Source organism: Antechinus flavipes, chromosome 3, assembly GCF_016432865.1.
Source record: "Antechinus flavipes isolate AdamAnt ecotype Samford, QLD, Australia chromosome 3, AdamAnt_v2, whole genome shotgun sequence".
Classification (NCBI taxonomy): domain Eukaryota; kingdom Metazoa; phylum Chordata; class Mammalia; order Dasyuromorphia; family Dasyuridae; genus Antechinus; species Antechinus flavipes.
The window spans coordinates 266,118,403-266,135,719 of NC_067400.1; the positions used below are offsets into that span (position 1 = coordinate 266,118,403).

The 17,317-nt window shown below is 33.3% G+C and overlaps 1 protein-coding gene across 1 annotated transcript in view; it reads right to left on the reverse strand.

The window, feature by feature from the left end:
- Nucleotides 1–17,317, reverse strand: part of LANCL3 (LanC like family member 3) — a 99,947-nt gene that overhangs the window by 11,906 nt on the left and 70,724 nt on the right. Inside the window, exons 2-4 of the mRNA XM_051985047.1 lie at nucleotides 15,471–15,594; nucleotides 13,434–13,631; nucleotides 1,887–2,094 (exon numbers count right to left, since the gene is read on the reverse strand). Coding sequence (XP_051841007.1) covers nucleotides 1,887–2,094; nucleotides 13,434–13,631; nucleotides 15,471–15,594 — 530 coding nt within the window. The remainder of the gene's footprint in view (nucleotides 1–1,886; nucleotides 2,095–13,433; nucleotides 13,632–15,470; nucleotides 15,595–17,317) is intronic.

The window sequence follows — 17,317 nt, forward strand, 5'->3', positions numbered from 1 at the left end:
GCTTACTCTAATATTTCTTACTAGTTTATAAGTAACTTTGGGCTTTCCAAGCACATTGCAAGTTTAAGACTTCAAAGGAGGGCTTGGGAATAGGCTATATGACTTCTATGAGGACCAGTCAAGCTAAGTTCATAAAGGTCAGGTTAGCTGTAGAGTAATAAATTTTTCAGCCACAAAAATTCTCAATGATTGTCAAATAAGTTGTAAATAGTTGACAGTACATTATTGGAAGTCATACCTAATGTATGATGTAATAATAGATCTAATTATTAGATGTAATAATGTACACATTAATGTGTATTATTAATTATATTTAATATATGTAATATAATAATAGATTTCTGAAGTATTGAATGATATCTTGAAAAAATGATATCTGTACCATAATGTACCACTATGTGGTCCAGACAGGCTTCCTGTGGCTCACTGGGCACCTTAATTGCTTGTCTAAAGGAGTCTTTCTCCTTTCTACCTACCTTCCCTCCCGAGGGCCATCTCCAGCTATTCTGATCTATATTTTGCCACTGGATCCAGATGGCTCTGGAGGGGAAAGTGAGGCAGGTGATTTTGCACAGACCTCCCTCACTTAAATCCAACTCACTTGATGTCATGACCTCACCTCCCTGATGTCATGGTTTCCTTCAAGAACTAAGAATAAACACAACTTTCTCTCTTAATTTGATATGTCTAATAAGCTTGGGTCCACTCAACAGATAACAGACCTCAGTATAAATATGTCAAATAATAATAGCTAACATTTATATAGTATTTTAAGATTTGCAAAGCAATGAAGAAATATACTTTGATTTTATGCTCACAACAAGCCTTTTTATTATTGCTTTTTATAGATAGAAAGAAGTTAAATGACTTGCCCAGAATCACATAGGGAGTCAAATATCTGAGGCTGGATTTGAACTTTTCCTCCTGATTCCAGGACCATCATTTTAGGTATTGAACCATGTACCTGCCTCATAGTTTCCTTTTGGGAAAATTACCTGGACTTGGGAATATCTACCCTAGATACTCAGATGCTTTTTTTTCCTATTTATTTACTAGTTTGGGGCTATGTTATAGGTATTACCAAATGGCTGAATTCTGGATAGATGAGATGTTTCTGTACTTATTACCTGGTGATCATGATAAATGGTAGAGACAAGGGGGAAATATAAATGAGACAAAACCATCTTACTTGTATGTTGTCTTGTAGATAAAGAATGTACCTTCTCAGTGGTAAAAGGTAAAAGCTTTTAGCTTGAAGGATAAAAGGATCTAAATTCTGCATTAAAAGAGGGGTGTTATGATTTAGTAGGTAGAATTTGGGGCTCAGATACTAAAGTTTTGGTTGCTTTCCAAATTTCCCATTCTCCATTCTCAATTCTACTACTCACTAAGTGGACTAAAACAAGTCTTGAAACATTACAACAAGGGTAATAAACATTTGGATGTTTTGCTAGGACAGATAACAGAAATGAAAAGCATGAATAGGTTGAAAAGTTTTTGACAAACTCATAAACCTTTAGACATTTATAATGACAAGTTTGAAGGTACATTCCTGAAATTTTGATAGAAAAAAACAATCTTTACTCCAACTCCATTCAAAAAAGAAAATATAGTTCCAGATAGCTTTGACCCTTTTATTCTATAAATCACTTCTACCCTTCAGTGTCAGATCAGACAGGATGATTATCACCTTTCCTCATTCAGGTATAGAGTAGATGAATGATGCAAATAGACCAATCATGCACTTAGGAATCTGAGATGATGTGGGCACCCAGCATCACTAATTTTCTTTCCATTTCTTAAAGCAGGCAAGCTATAGCCTTGTAGTTTTTCAATGGAACCAACATAATTGGAAAAAAATAAATTTTTTTGGAAATACTGCTGACCTTTGTGCTCTGTAGATATATTTGGAGTTTCCAGTTAGTCTGTATAACAGGAGGAATACATAGGCACTGCCAGCGACACCATGGCAGATTCCAGGTCCTTTCTTCAACAGACCCTTTCTCCACGTGAGCTCCCCACACCGGATACATGTGTCCAGATACTGAGGTTTCTTGGAAACCAGGTATGCCTTAGCAAAGAGATAGGCAATTCCTGTAAAAATATCAGACATCCAAGTTGGTATGAGTCACTCAAACAAGACGGCATACTTTTTACTTAAAAGTGAAATCTATCTTCTTTCCTATGGGATTTATTTCAAATTTGTTATGATTGTACCCTTTGGGAAAAGTAGGATTGGAAATAGTAGATTGAGATAATGCCTTAATTTAAAAGTGGGCTGATATTTCCTATGGACACAGGTATATAATTTGTGGCAAATCTGAGTATTGGCAGTGATTAAATGTTTGCTCAGCTTAACTTTCTCTCACAGAATGTCAAAATGCACAAGATTTAAATACTGCTATTACACAATATTGGTTAAATTAAAATCAGGAAAACCACTAAAAATCAACACAATTCTAGCCCTTTCATAAGTCTGAACTGCTCTCCCTCTTCCTATTTTTTTCCTGCATTGTTTCAGGAAGATGTTATTTCAACATAAATCCATTCAATCAACAAAACAGCAAGTGCAAAATTAGTATGAGAAATAAACCAAGATAACAAATAGCCGACACTCACATGAAGAGACTCATATCCAGAGCAGTTCTCTAGCTTCTAAACTAAAAACTACAGGATTTAGAACCAGCTGGGGTTTTAGAACCATGCAGTTTAGACACCTCATTTTAATGATAAAGAAAATGAAACCCAGAGAGAGGGCTTTGGACAGTTGGTGAGGAAGTTGTTGGACTGGGATCTGACTCCACATCCTGTGCTATTTTAAAAAAATATTTTCAGTTCAAAATTTTGCCCCCTCCCTTCACTACCTCTCCACCCTATCAAGCAGGAAACAAATGCAATACCCATTATACATATGATGTCTTGCAAAACGCATCTCCACATTAACCATAGTGAAAATAATTTGGATCTCTCCTTAGGTTAAATTTGGTGATCTCTAAAGATCTTTACAATTCTAAAAGCCCATGATCTTAACATAAACGTATAAACTACAAACAATTATCCACTAATCCTTTTTTAAAATGTACCACTACTCTTTAAAGTTTTTAGAATAAAATGTACCCTAAAAACAAAAGGGAAAAATCAGTCATTGATATTTGAAAGAGGGAAATACACTGGTAAAATTGGGGAAGTTGCTATGTTAGATGTGAAAAGTGAGCTATAGCTCATTCATCCATTTAATAACTATTTTAAGACTAGCTATCTGTCTAGATTTGTGATATTAAAAATATATATGTGAGACACCTGGAATTCCAAACAAGTGAACTGAGAACTAATACTATTCCCTGGTGTTGGAGAGATAAGACTCATATATGAAACAATCAAGTAGCAGTGTAATAAATGATAAGATAGCCAAAAAGGGGAATATATTCTAAAATGTCCAGGAGCTGGGAGAAGAAGGAGATCATTATAGCCTGGTGTAGCTAGAAGAAGTTTCATGGAAAAACAGGGGATTGAGATGGCTTTTGAAGTATGGATGGTATTTCCAGGCAGAAGGGATGGGAGGAAGCCATTCCTGAAACAAGCCAATAACATATGTTAAGCTTAGAATGAGGGATGTGAATAGAAATGAAGGCTGCATGGCTACAGTAAATGAATTACTTTAGGAAGCAGTAGAATCTAAGTATGAATAGGGAGGTTGAATTCAGGCAGCTTTAAGATACAGTGGAGAAAACTGGATTGGGAATCAGAAGGGTCCAGGTTTCCATTCTACCTGATATTAGCTATATAATCTTCTGTAAGTCACTTAACCCCAGCCTTGGTTTCCTTAGCTATAAAATAAAAATGAAATAGTACCTGCCTTGTAGGATAACTGTGAGGAAAAAGATAAAGTACTTGCCAAGCATTATCTTTATAAATTAGCTTATTTGGAATGCTATTTATTTTACTACAAGAATTGATGAAATCAATTGTGAATGGGGATAAGAGAGAGAACCTAGAACTCAAAAATTTTTAAAACAAATCCAAAAAAGTTTTTTATTTTAAATGTACCTGGGGAAAATATTAAATAAATAAATAATGCTAAAATTAAAATTAACACACATATGAAAAAAATTCAGAGAAGAAAAGGGAGGCTTATATTACCTGTTGTGGGGTAAAATAAGCAAAATGAGGGAAAAAATAAGAGGATGATTGCAAAAATGCAAATGGAAAGTACAAATAACTACTGTTGAACTGTGGTCATCATAGTAACCCAGAAGCTTGGTCTTGGAGAAGAAGTGAAAAATGCTTCTCTTACCCTGTAAAGGGGGGAGCAAACTGATAAGAGAGGGATACCTATATTGGCCAGCCAGGATTAATGGGTTCATGTCATTAAGTTGCCTTTTTTTATTTTATTTTAATCTTTGTTACAAGTAATGGCTTAAATATAATGATCCAAGTCAATTTTAAGGCACTTGTGATGGAAAGTGCTATCCATATCCAGAGAAAGAATTATGGAGTCTGACTACAGATCAAAGCAGACTATTTTCACTTTGCTTTTGTTTTTGGTTTTTTTTTTTTGTTTTTGTATGTGTGGTTTTTCTCTTTTGTTTTGTTTCTTCTTTCACAATATGACTAACATGGAAGTATGAATAATAAGATTGTACATGAGTAATCTATACCAGATAGCTTGCCATTTACGAGAGGGAAAAAATTGCTAACTCTAAATCTTATTTTTTAAAATGGAAACTATCTTTACATGTAATTGGAAAAAATAAAAAAAAAATTTAGGAAAAAAAAAAGAATCAATGAACTCATTGATGTTAGAAGAATATTGAAAGATTTCTACAAAATGATGAAAAATCAAGTGAGCAGAACCAGGAGAACAGTGAATACAGTAACAGCAATATTGTTTTAAAATGATTTTGAGCAACTAACTTGACTATTATAAACATACAAATTAAATTTAAAAGACATGAAGAAAGACACTGACTCCAGAGAAAGAACTGACAAAAAGAAGTATGTATAGAATAATTTTACACACACACACACATACACACACACACACACACATATGTTTATACCTATTTGTGTCTAATGATAGTCATCTCTAAAGTGGAGGTATAAAGGAATGGAAGAAAAGAGAGTTAAAAAAAAGAAATTGACATGATTACTTTGTTGTATATTTAGAAGAAATGGCAAGTTGTAAATGGTAGATTTGTAGTTTCATGTGCAATTATCTTTTTTATTGTACTGTGTTATGGATATGCATGTTTTGTTCTGTGTACTGAAAATAAAATAAAATTTTAAAAATAAATGAGCAATTATTATTGATATTTTTGAGGGTATACAGTAATAATAAAATTGATGATGGGAAAAGGATTGGGATGGAAACTGGACCTATGATTTCACTGCTGTAGAGAGTGTCTATCTCCCAGTGAGAAGGCAAGCAATTCTATATAGGTTATATGTGTGTGGTCATACAAAATATTTCCATAATAGTCATGATGTCAATAAAAACATTGATAAAAATAACCTTCAAGAAAAATAAGGAAAGTTTAAAAATGCATCTACAATCTACTTTCATCCTATAGATAACCTCTTATTTATTCTTTTCTGAATAACACTCCTTTTTGGATTCCTTCCTCTATCCCTATGGATTGCCCTTGATCATCAGAACATTGGAACAGGAGCTGAGAATGACACCAATTTAACATATTGATTTTAAGTATTATTATTTAATAGTGAAATATTGATTTTTGAATACAAAATGTGAATGCAAAATTATTTTTTATACAAGAATGAATGCAGTAATAGGATTTAATAAAGTAGCTATGCTTTCATTATTTTAGAAATTCAAAAATGTAGCTTCACCATTTTAAGAATTTTTTTTTTATTTTCCAAGAATTTTTTCCAAATTTGACAAACTTAATAAATTTAATGTTGACAACTAGGAAGGCTCCAATCTTAGATCCTCTCAAACAATAAGAGAAGTAAGTCTGGTTTTTTGTCACTTCATCTTTTGGCATCAAATCCTAGAAATGAAATACATGGATACAAGGAGAAAAGACTATTTTAAATCCTTTATCAGCATGTCTAGTAATATGCATAGGACAGAATGCTGTGGCAAGAAAAGAACAGTATCCAGGTCACAGAAGGAGGAAGTGTCCGTATTTAACTTGCCTTGCAAAACTTTGGACTACAAAACCCTTCCAATGTGCATAGGAGTAAAATTAGTTAGCAGGCCAGGAACTCTCAGAGATGGTTAAATTTAGTCCTGGTTACAACCACCTGTTGTCCTGTGAATTTGTATACTGATTTTTTTTTTCACTGTGCACTTCCTCCCCACTGTGGCTTAGAAAAAGGGCAGGTGTGAAAGGCTCTAAGAGGGTAAAGTAATAATGGGGAGATAAAGCTTTTCAGCTAAAAAGGGGGGGGGAGTGGAAAGGAGTATGAAGAGAAAGAAAGGATCTTTCTTGACACCTTCATGTTTGATATTCTATTTCCTCCTCCACTTTCTTGATTCCCTTTATGTATTGTCTCTCCCTTTATGTTATAAGATTCTCAAGGGCACGTGATTTATTGGATTGGATTGGAAGGGTTGATTGAGGGTACCTGTGGAGAAAGGCTTAAGAAAGGAAGGAGCGCTACAATCATTTCATACCAGTTATTATTTTAAGGCAAAAGGTGTAAGAAATGACAAGTAAGGGGAATTTGGATAAACTTGTAATGATATAAACTGGTATAGAGTGAAGTAAGCAAAATCAGAAAAATCACACATATAATAACTATAAAAATGTAAATGAAGACAACATGAAAAAACTTAATTAAAATTAATTGTAATGATCAGTCTTGGTCCCAAAGAAGATGTGATGAAACATACTTCTCTCTGTTCTTAGGAAAAAGGTGAAAGATGATTGACTGATAATGATCATTGTGTTGGTCAGTTTTTCTGAACTGTTTTTGTGAAGGTTTGTTTGGAGATAAGGTATGTTTGGAAATCAATGTGATTTTTTTTTAAAAAATCACAAATAAATAGTTTTCAAATAAGGCATCACAGTAGTTAGTGAAGTAAATCCACTCTCACTTAAGAAACACTATTATCACTGTCAGATGTAGAGGTAGTTGAAAGGAGGTCAAGATGAAATGATTACAAAAACCTATCTGGATTACTGGAGGAAAATGTTTGATTTAAGGCTTGCTGAGATTATTATTTTCAACACAAGCTTCCTGCCAATTCAATATGATTCTGAGCTGGATCATCACCTTTATTTCCTGTTAGCTCAGAGGAGCTGAACAAACTTTAAAACCATCTAAACAAAACACAACTAGAAAAAAATTCTGTTTTAAAAACCATTTCCAAAATGTGTTCCAAAAATAAATGCAAACAATGACTCCTACTTTGGCACTATCTACTGTTGTCTATATTAGTTTCATCAGTTGAAGGTTTACGCTACCAATTTCTGATAGAAATGAATGGTTTCTTAGCTGTTAGGAGGAACTTTTCTCAGACCCTTCTGTAACCACAGTCCAAGCATAAATAATAATACATGGAACATTTTGGATTCCCATTTTTTTCTGAAAAGGTCTGATTTTATAATTTAGTGGATAAATAGATTCAATGATTCTAAACTATAACATGTATTTTGATTTTATTAAAAATTGAACAATAAGAATTTAGAGAGAGAAAAAGAAATGTCTATGTTTCCCAGGCTGTCCTTAGCAAAATCTGGTGATTTGTGAAGCCTGATGTAATGTGAACTCTGAAAATGGAGTCAAGATCAGGTATTAAAGTAAGTGGTATTATAGATTTTCCTTTGGGTGAAGTTTTTGGGCCCCCGTTTCTGCATCTATAAAATGAGAGGATTATATGGCTAGAACCTGGGTAGTAGAGATTATTGTTGATCTGCTGAAGATATGTAAGGGCTATGTGGAAAAGCCAAGTTATTACTGTGGCAAATCTAGAAAGATTCCCCCACATAATGAATATAGGCCAAAAAACTTGGGTCATCATAACTCTTACCTCTTTTCACACTTTCACTCAATCATAATTCTGCATATCAAAACTTCATTCAAAGGAAAGCAAACTTTATTACCTAATTTTTATAGATTCAAATAAAGGATTTACTTGTTTCTTCAGCGTACATATCATTTGCAGAGTCAGGACTAAAACACAATTTACTTGACTCTTTAATTGAAATTTATGACAACTATAGTGATCCTTTATTCAGAATAGTTGAGAACTGAATTATTCAGTTTAATTATATATTCTGGTTTAACTGAGAGCTTTGATATATATTCTATTACCAATTTTCAAGGTACTAGAATAAACTACACTAAGATCACATGGAACATAATTAATTTTCTTCACTTTAGCTATATCACTAAGAGTTATGGTTATGAATATCAATTATAATTATATAAAACTACCTTAATATAAACTGCACTAATGTTGCCTCTTTTTGCATCCCTAGCACTTAATACAGTGCCTGGCACATAGTAAATGCTTTATAAATGTTTATTAAATTGAATGACTCATGAAAAGAAACATGGTACATAAAAAGGGGAGGTTAAAGTTCACTTTTATTCTTCTTTGATCAGACCATAATCTGGGCTATTGATTTTTAGGTGGCACATTTTTAGAAAGGTTAATCACAAGCCAGTCCTGAAGAGAGCAAATAGAATAGTGAGAAAACTAGGTCATTTCTGGAGAAGAGAAGACTTATAGGGGATGTGACAATTGTATTCTCTTCTACCTCAGAGAGAAGAATTAGGAGCAATAGGCAAAGGTTGCCGAGAAGCTGATTTAAGGAAGGGCTTCCTAACAGTAGGAGCTCTTGAAAAATGGAATGCACTGCCCCAGGAGACAGAGGGATGTCCCTGCAGACTTTGAAGCAGAACGGGAAGGATGGATTCTTAAAACATATTGGATAAGCATAAAATGACCTTAGACATTTTTTCTAATCTAGAGATTTCAAGATTTTATATTATAAGATGATCTCTAGATTCCTTTCTGAATTCTATGACTTTATTTGAAATGTGTTTTGTTTGTTTGTTTTTTGCTAAGGCAATTGGGGTTAAGTGACTTGCCCAAGGTCACACAGCTAAGATGTATTAAGTGTCTGAGATCAGATTTGAACTCAGGTCTTTCTGATGTCAGGGCTGGAGCTACTGTACTAGCTGCCCCTTGAAATGTTTTTTTTTTTTTAATGAGAAATTTGTCATGTTCACATTTCTTCTAAAGAATACTATTTATGAAATTATCTTATTTTGAAAAGTTTTATATGGTTAATTTGGATATTAAAATGGGTTCAATCCTTTTTGGGGGCTTTCCTAATTTCTCAATTGCCTCTTCATCCTGAGAGTATTCCAGATCCCATCAGAACAACATTTATTACTTCTATAAATTTAGTTTGAGCATTGATGTAAAATGTAGCTTTATTAGTTTTGGAAACTCTAGACTAGATAATAATAATATTATTAAAGTGGAATTACAGGGATGGACGTCAATGGAATCAACATTATAATGGAGAGATGTTTCCCTAAAGGAACATTTATGTTGATTGTGTGACATTGGTCAACTAAGGAAAACTTTTTCAGGACATTTATTAACTTGTGAGGCATTTAAGATTAGTTTCCTCCACAAAGGTCCTACTTTGATATAACAGCATGGTGAGTAGTGACTTTTGGGTCTCAACAAGGAACATAAGCATTGATGGTCCTATCAAGGCAGTGGAATCTGAGTTGCATTTGGGAGATTGCTCTGCAACAAACTATTTGTTGACCTTAAAAACAATCTCTTTTATCCAAATATTTCTTCCAGTGACACATCATAGAGCAGCAAATCTCCAGAGTGATGGTTGACAAAAGGCAATGGAGAGATGTTTGGTAGGCAGAACAAGTCTTAGAATATTAACAATAATGGACATGTACAAGAAAAGTACAAAAGAGACACTCCAGGAAACATCTTATTGGGAAAAATGGGATTTTCATGTAGTAACAACAAGGGGTAACAAAAGGATCCCTGTGATGTACTGTTGCCTATGGAATATATAAAAACCTAGAGGAAATCTGTTAGCACATTGTATAAACACACTAAGAAGAGTTTATGGAAAAATAAGGACAAGAATTACATAGAATGAGAAGGCAAAGATGAGTTTTAAACAGTACCACTGGAGGGAGCACCTATATCAATACAATTATAGATCCATTAAAGTTTGTTTAGCTCAGAATTTCATCAAATAAAATGAATGCACAGAACTAAGTTTAAGATATCACCAAGGACAAGTATGAATTTTTTAAAAAGGTAATGAGAGCAAAGGATAACAGATGAATAGTTCAAGTTTTGTAGTTGTTGTTTTGTTTTTTTTGCTGAGGCAATTAGGATTAAGTGATTTGCCCAGAGTCACACAGCTAGGAAGTGTTAAGTGTCTGAGACCAAATTTGACCTCAGATCCTCCCAACTTCAAGGCTGGTGCTCCATCCACTGCAACAAAAAAGTTTTGTTGTTTTACTGATATATGAAAGGTTTTTTTTAAGTTTTTTTTTAATCCATCATGTTGGATAGACCTCTCCAGAGTAATTATGGGAACAAATGAGCAAGAACAGTACAGAATGAAAAGTCATGGATGGATTGCTATCTGCACTAGTGTTGGAAGTACCCATACCAATGGGATAACAGAATGTCCACAGAAGTACTGAGATACAGACAAAAATTAAAGAGAAGCCAGTGGTAATGAAAAATCTTCAAATGGATTCACAAGAGATCCGGGTTCTAATTCTATTTTTGCCATTAATTAGTTGTATTAACTTTTTCAACTCATTTAACTTTACTGATTCATTAACTTTGGTTAAACCTAATTGGCAAAATGAAAACTTAAGTTCTGTGATTCTACACATAGAATACAAAGCCTATTAGAAGTGAAGGAAATAGGAATTCATATTCTATACACAATGGCATTTTTCCAGTCTTTAATTATCAAACAAGACACCATTTACAGTAAGAGTAATATCTAATATCCTAAGTTTTCTCTGTGAGTTAATTGTTCTTTTAAAAGTCTGATGTACAATAATTTTACATATATGTTATATATACATATATCTTATATTTAGATATACCTATTGAGGTCTAATGGTGGCCATTTCTAGGGGAGAGGGAAGGGAAGGAAAAAAATGAAATTTACATGATAATTTTGTTGTATATTTGAAAGGAATAGTCAATTGTACGTAGCAGATTTGCAGTTTCATTTGTAATCATCTTTTTATTGTTATTATGTTATGGAAATGCTTGTTTTGTCCCACAAATTAAAAACATACCTTTTTTTAAAAATATTGAGACCTCTTGGTTGTTGATTGTTTTAAGTGGACATTCGTGGGCTAATGACATCATTATCTGGTTACCTAAGTACAAAATTTCCTGTAGGATATTTAAAAGTGTTCTGATGCTTGGTTGGTGGATTACAATGCATAACCGAGAGGAAAGTAACTTTGCTCAGCTGAATTAATTCTAGGTGAACTCCAAGCTCATCTTTGTTGATTATCCTCCTGTTCTGCCTAAGTAAATCTCTTTTTATTAACTATTAAATGACCAACAAATATATCTTATTTTATCCCAACACTGAACTTCAAACTACCAAGGCACTAGCCTGAGTTAGGCTTTTCTCAGAACACCATCCAAAAATGGTCAACTGTTCCTCATCAATAAAGATAAATTAAGAAATTATAGAAGATAGGATTTAACTGAAGCAATACCATAACATTAAAGCAGGTGAATAAGGCTGTTTCAAAGTCCCTTTCCTTGTAGGAATATAAATAAAAGATAGATCTGGACTAGTTAGGTGCAACATTGCCTATAGGCAGAGAGCTCAACCAGCTATTAAAATAGTATGTCTGAGATTGCAGAGTGGATTTAAAAAGGCAATAAGTAAGAAACCTACTGAAATCAGGCAAGCCAAGGCAAAACTGAATAATGTAAGCTATTCTCAAGTGCCTGTGCTTATGAAAAACTCAAGAGAGAGCACTTAAAAATTAAACCATGCATAATTCCCAAATCTCACATTAGCACATACTTAAATATCTTCCCTGTTCAAAAATTTTCCTCCATTGAAACTAATAAACTAGCAAAACTGACTGGTTTGAGGGATTTTTAAAAATATCTGATAATCCATAAAAAAAGACAAATCATACCTTCAATAACTAGAAAGAAATCATTTAAAAAAAATCTTTTTATTTCCCATTTCTTTGAGTTCTAATGGGAAGGAGTATTTCAATCCTGACAGTGAGGTTGTTTTTCTAAGAAGATAATACCTTCTCTTAGTAATAAGGAGAGATGAGAATAGTCAGATGACAAATTAATAATTGCTTGTAATAATAATAGCTAACATTCATATAGCCCTTATCATAGGCCAGGCATTTTACAAATATTTGATTTGATCCTCCCAACAACCCTGAGAGATAGTATTATTATCATCTTCATTTTACAGATGAAGAAACTGAGGCAAACAAGGATTTTTTTTAAGTGACTTGCATATAACTAGTCTAAGATTCTATTTGAACTTCAGTCTTCCTGATTCCAGGTCCAGCACTCTATCCATGTATCACTTAACTGCAGGATCAATTGTTCACTGTTCCAATCTGCAATAATTTTTCTTAAATGAAATTTTTCTTTACATCTCTTGCTGCTGATAATAAATGCTGCTGATTTATGTGGATTTATTTTGTATCCTGCAATATTCTAAAGTTGTGAATTGTTTCTAGTAGTTTTTAGTTGATTCTCTAGAATTCTCTAAGCATACCATCATATCAACTGCAAAGAGTGATAATTTGGTTTCCTCATTAGCTACTCTAATTCTAATCTCTTTTTCTTCTTTTATTGCCAAAATAACATTTCTAATACAATATTGAATAATAATAGTGATAGTTGTTCCATCCCTGATTTTATTTGGAATGGTTCTAGTTTATCCCATTACATATACTGTTTCCTGATAATTTTAAATAGTTGATACTGATCATTTTAAGGAAAACTCCATTTAGTCCTATACTGCAATAATTTTTCTTGATCTGAATAGTGTAACCAATTCTCAATTATCTATGACAGGGAGGACTGCAGAGAGAGTATCTAAAAATAAAATCCATGTATAATTCCCAAATTTTGATTGGTGAGGAATAATTGACCATTTTGATTGTATCTTCTTGAGTACTTAAATGAGGACAGGCCAATGCAAATTTAACACATCTTAAGGAATTTTTCAGGGCCCAGAAATTCTTTTAGACAATCTGCCAAACTGAATTTTATCTTTTCTGTAGATTCCTTGAAGTCTTATGGTTTTCTGACTCTGAAAATGTGTGAATTTTCATCAGAATGACATGATTTCACTTTCCAGAAGCCACTAGAGGTAGTATCTCTCTCTCCTTCCTGCTAAATCAAGGATATTTTCAGTTAAATCAAAATGTGTAACCTGGAGCTCCATGACACCAGTGGACCAGCTCGTTTTCCCTCTCAATCATTTCTCCTAGCTCGGGAGGCCAGTTGCAATTTTGTTCCTGTTCCATGAGGAAGTCAACACTCTGCCAAACCAACTCCCGATCAGCAGGTTGGAGGTGCTCATGGTAAGAGAGCAGCATCTGAAGAATGGAAGACAGACCATGAGCCGCACCTATAAATAAAAGCAAAATGGAGTAAAGCTTCACTGTGGTACAGTAACTGGGAGACCAATCAAGATTAGTGAGAAGGCAATAATAGAATTTTATTTTATTACTTCCAAATAATTACAATTAGACCAACAAAGTATAGTCTCTAGGGAATTTGCTTTAATGGGTGATTTTCTATTAGCATACAAGTTTCTTTCTTCCACTCAGACACTTTTTACTTTGTTCTAGCTAACACATTTATTTTCTAGAAGAGAATTATACTTCTTTTTTTTTTTTGACTGGTGCTTTGTTGTCTTTTAGAAAGCTCTTTAGCTTTCTCATCTCCATCTAATTTCTAGTCACACCTATCAAAGGATTTGAGGACAAAAATTTATGCTTCTTCTTCTTCTTCTTCTTTTTTTTTTAATATTTCAACAACCTCAGAACTGCAAAAAGGAAACTCTAGTAAGCATCTTACTTCCAAGATCTAAGCTTTCAAAGAAGTTGTAAGGAGCTTTCTGGTCCCTAGATTAAAAATTATCTTTAAAATTAAGGTCAAGAAACTTGAAAGCACTGTTCTTATACTTCCCTGGAAGTTGTAATATGATTAAAGGTTTAGTTTGCTAAAGTCTGGTTTATAAGAAAATGTTAATCTATCTTGCTATTAAAAGAAAAAAAATTTAGCCAGAAAAAAGATTTAAGAATTCCCATTTACTTCCTAGATAGACTAAGGGTATTGTTATTTGGGGCAATAAATGGGAAATAAGTACACAGGATTTAAAGTGGACATTTTTAAAAATCATTACATTATTTTAAAATCATCATATTATATTTTTAAATTATTATGTTAAGATACATATGTTGTATAAAATCAAATTTTTAAAAAATTGATGTATTAGATTCTTGCTCGGTTTATTCTACACATATGAATATATATTGTTTTATTGATGTTCAGTCATTTTAATTATATCCAATTCTTTGTGACCCAAGATACTGTAATAATTGGCCTTTTGCTTCTCTAGCTTATTTTACAGATAAGGAAGGCGACAAATGAAGGGTTAAGTGACTGGTCCAGGGTCACAGAACTAGTAAGTGTCTCAGGTCAGATTTGAACTTTGGAAGATGAATCTTTCCGGCTGTAGCCCCAGCACTCTGTGCACTATGGCGCCACCTAGCTGTCCAAGTAATAGACACAATGGAGCATATCCAATCATGATCAATTAAATATATATCTAAAGGGCAGTTCAAAAATCACTTAGTCCAACCCTCTCATTTTACAGAAAAAATAAAACAAGGTCCTGAAAAGTTAAGTTGGTGTGTTCAACATCACCAAAATAATAAGTGACAGCACCATGATCTAATCCGGGTCCTCTGACTCCAAATCCATTGCTCCTTCAAACGATAGCTTCTTGGGTTCTGTGGGCTCATTCTTGCAGTACTCATAGTTAAGACAAGTAATCACTTCTCATTTGATGTGGAGTGTATCTCTTTAATCATTATTAACTCATCAGTCTTAGTTTGGTTCTATCCATTTTAAAGCTGTTTCTTAAGGGAAAGCAGCTTCAGTCACGCTTTCCTAATAGAAGAGATAGAATTAATTTTTCAAGGGTTTTTGAAAGTCTTTCTAACTCAATTTAGAAAAAAATCTGCGTCTACATTAGAGGAACCTTTCTAATTGCTGTGTTTCAACCTTTGCTGCTTCATGATGGCAAATGAAATATTTGCCTTAATGATTTACCATCTCTAGAATTCTCGCTATGCGACGTTTATGATTACTATTTAAAACCTTTCCATTTGTTGTCAGGGTTATATTTAATCACAAAAGACCTTCATCCTCCAGGTTTTTCTTTATGTTTTCCACTTACCTAAATATTCAGTTCCATAATAAGAATACATTAAAGGAAATGGTTTTCTCTTTTTTGTTGCATACTGCTTCCCGGATTCTAGGATAGCCTGGCAGATTGATTTGATCTGTGCTGGGGTCAATACCTAAGTTAAAAAAAAGAAAGACATAAAAAAGAAGAAATCTTGTTATTAAGACTTTTTTCTTTCTTCTCTCCTTCTTTCTCTTCCTCTCTTCCTCCTTTCCTTTTTTCTTTTTCCCATCCTTTCTTCCTTTCTTTCTTTTTCTTCCTTCTTTCCTTTCCTCCCTCCCTTTCTTCCTTTCTCCCTCTCTCTCTTTATTTTGTCAAATACAGACTTTGATTACAGTCAGTTCACATAACCCTTGCATCCTTTGTATACATGGTAATAACTTCTTACAATCCTTACCTTGTCATTAATTTCTTTATAATGTTGTTTTCTATTATAGTCAACTCATATCTTCTCTGCTCAGAGTCCACTATCACAAAAAAGCCCACATACCTTTTCTGTTACAAGCTCTAGCCGATCCTTTTCATCTGTTTCATCATTAATCATTGTCACCCAGCTAGAGGCAGGGTGCAGACAACAGTCAATAATAAACATCTTTATTCTCATGCTTAACTAGTCTATTGCTCTTCATGCACAGTACAGGTCTGGCCCTGATTTTATACTTCAATTAGAAGACATTTAAATTGTGCTTAGAGAGGCACTATTCTTGAAAATCACCACTGCCTGACATGCTCAGTTGAAGCATTTAGCCATAACAGAATGATTTCACCATTAAAAACAAAGTTGAATAGACAACTATTAAAATAAATTTCCACGCATCAAACTGATGTCTCATAAAGGTCAAAATGAGATTATCTGCAGCATGACGTTCTTCCTACCCTGCTTCCCACCTAATACATTAATCAATATAATAAGCAGAATCTTCTAGCCATAGGAAATGTACAAGGCCATTTGAAAAAAAGACTTCAGTCTATGCTTGAACATATTCCTGGATCAAGGTGAAGTCCATTTAGTTTTGTTCTACCTTCTAAGATCAAGACTTCTAATTCGTTTATGTTATATTTGGCACTCTAGTCATTACTTCATTTTGCAATAAGATAGCAACAATTTATTAATCAGTTACAATGCACTACTCTGATTTGTCTGACCCAGATTTAATAATCTTTAATAACAATAAATATTGAATCAATAAACAAATATAACTGTATGCAAAGCCCTGGAAAGGAAGGGGAGGCATTTTTTACCTGTAGGGAGTTTAAGGGAGGAGAGGTGGAATAAAAAATCCTGCATATATACCATATATTATATAAAGCTAAAGAAATCATATTCCATAAGTGATACTTTTTAAAAGTGCTACAGGATCATAATGATGCTTAATCTCTGTGATTACCTATTATGGAGTGATATACTTTTTCAACCCTTCTTTTCTTTGGCACCTCTAGAGTGATACTAAAATCAAACTGTCTTACCTCAAAATTCCTAAAAGACCCCAATGTTTCCCTGCATCCCCCCCCAGTCAAAACCATGGTTCAATCTCAGGCATTTTTCTTGGTTCTCAACATCAATTTCCTTTATTTTAGATTTCCAATTCATTCAAAGTGATCTTTCAAAATAGAAAGAGAAATTTCACTTTAAATAACTAGAGACAGTATAAAATAAGTAGGTATTTACTTGCTCAGACATACAGAGGAACACAATTACAAAATGCTCTTTATATAAATATAGACAGTTTTAAATAATTGGAGAAATATTCATAGGTAGAGCAAACAAATATAAAAAATGATATTTTGTAAGCCAATATGATAAAAATGTCTGCCTTGACTAATTTATTTATTCAATG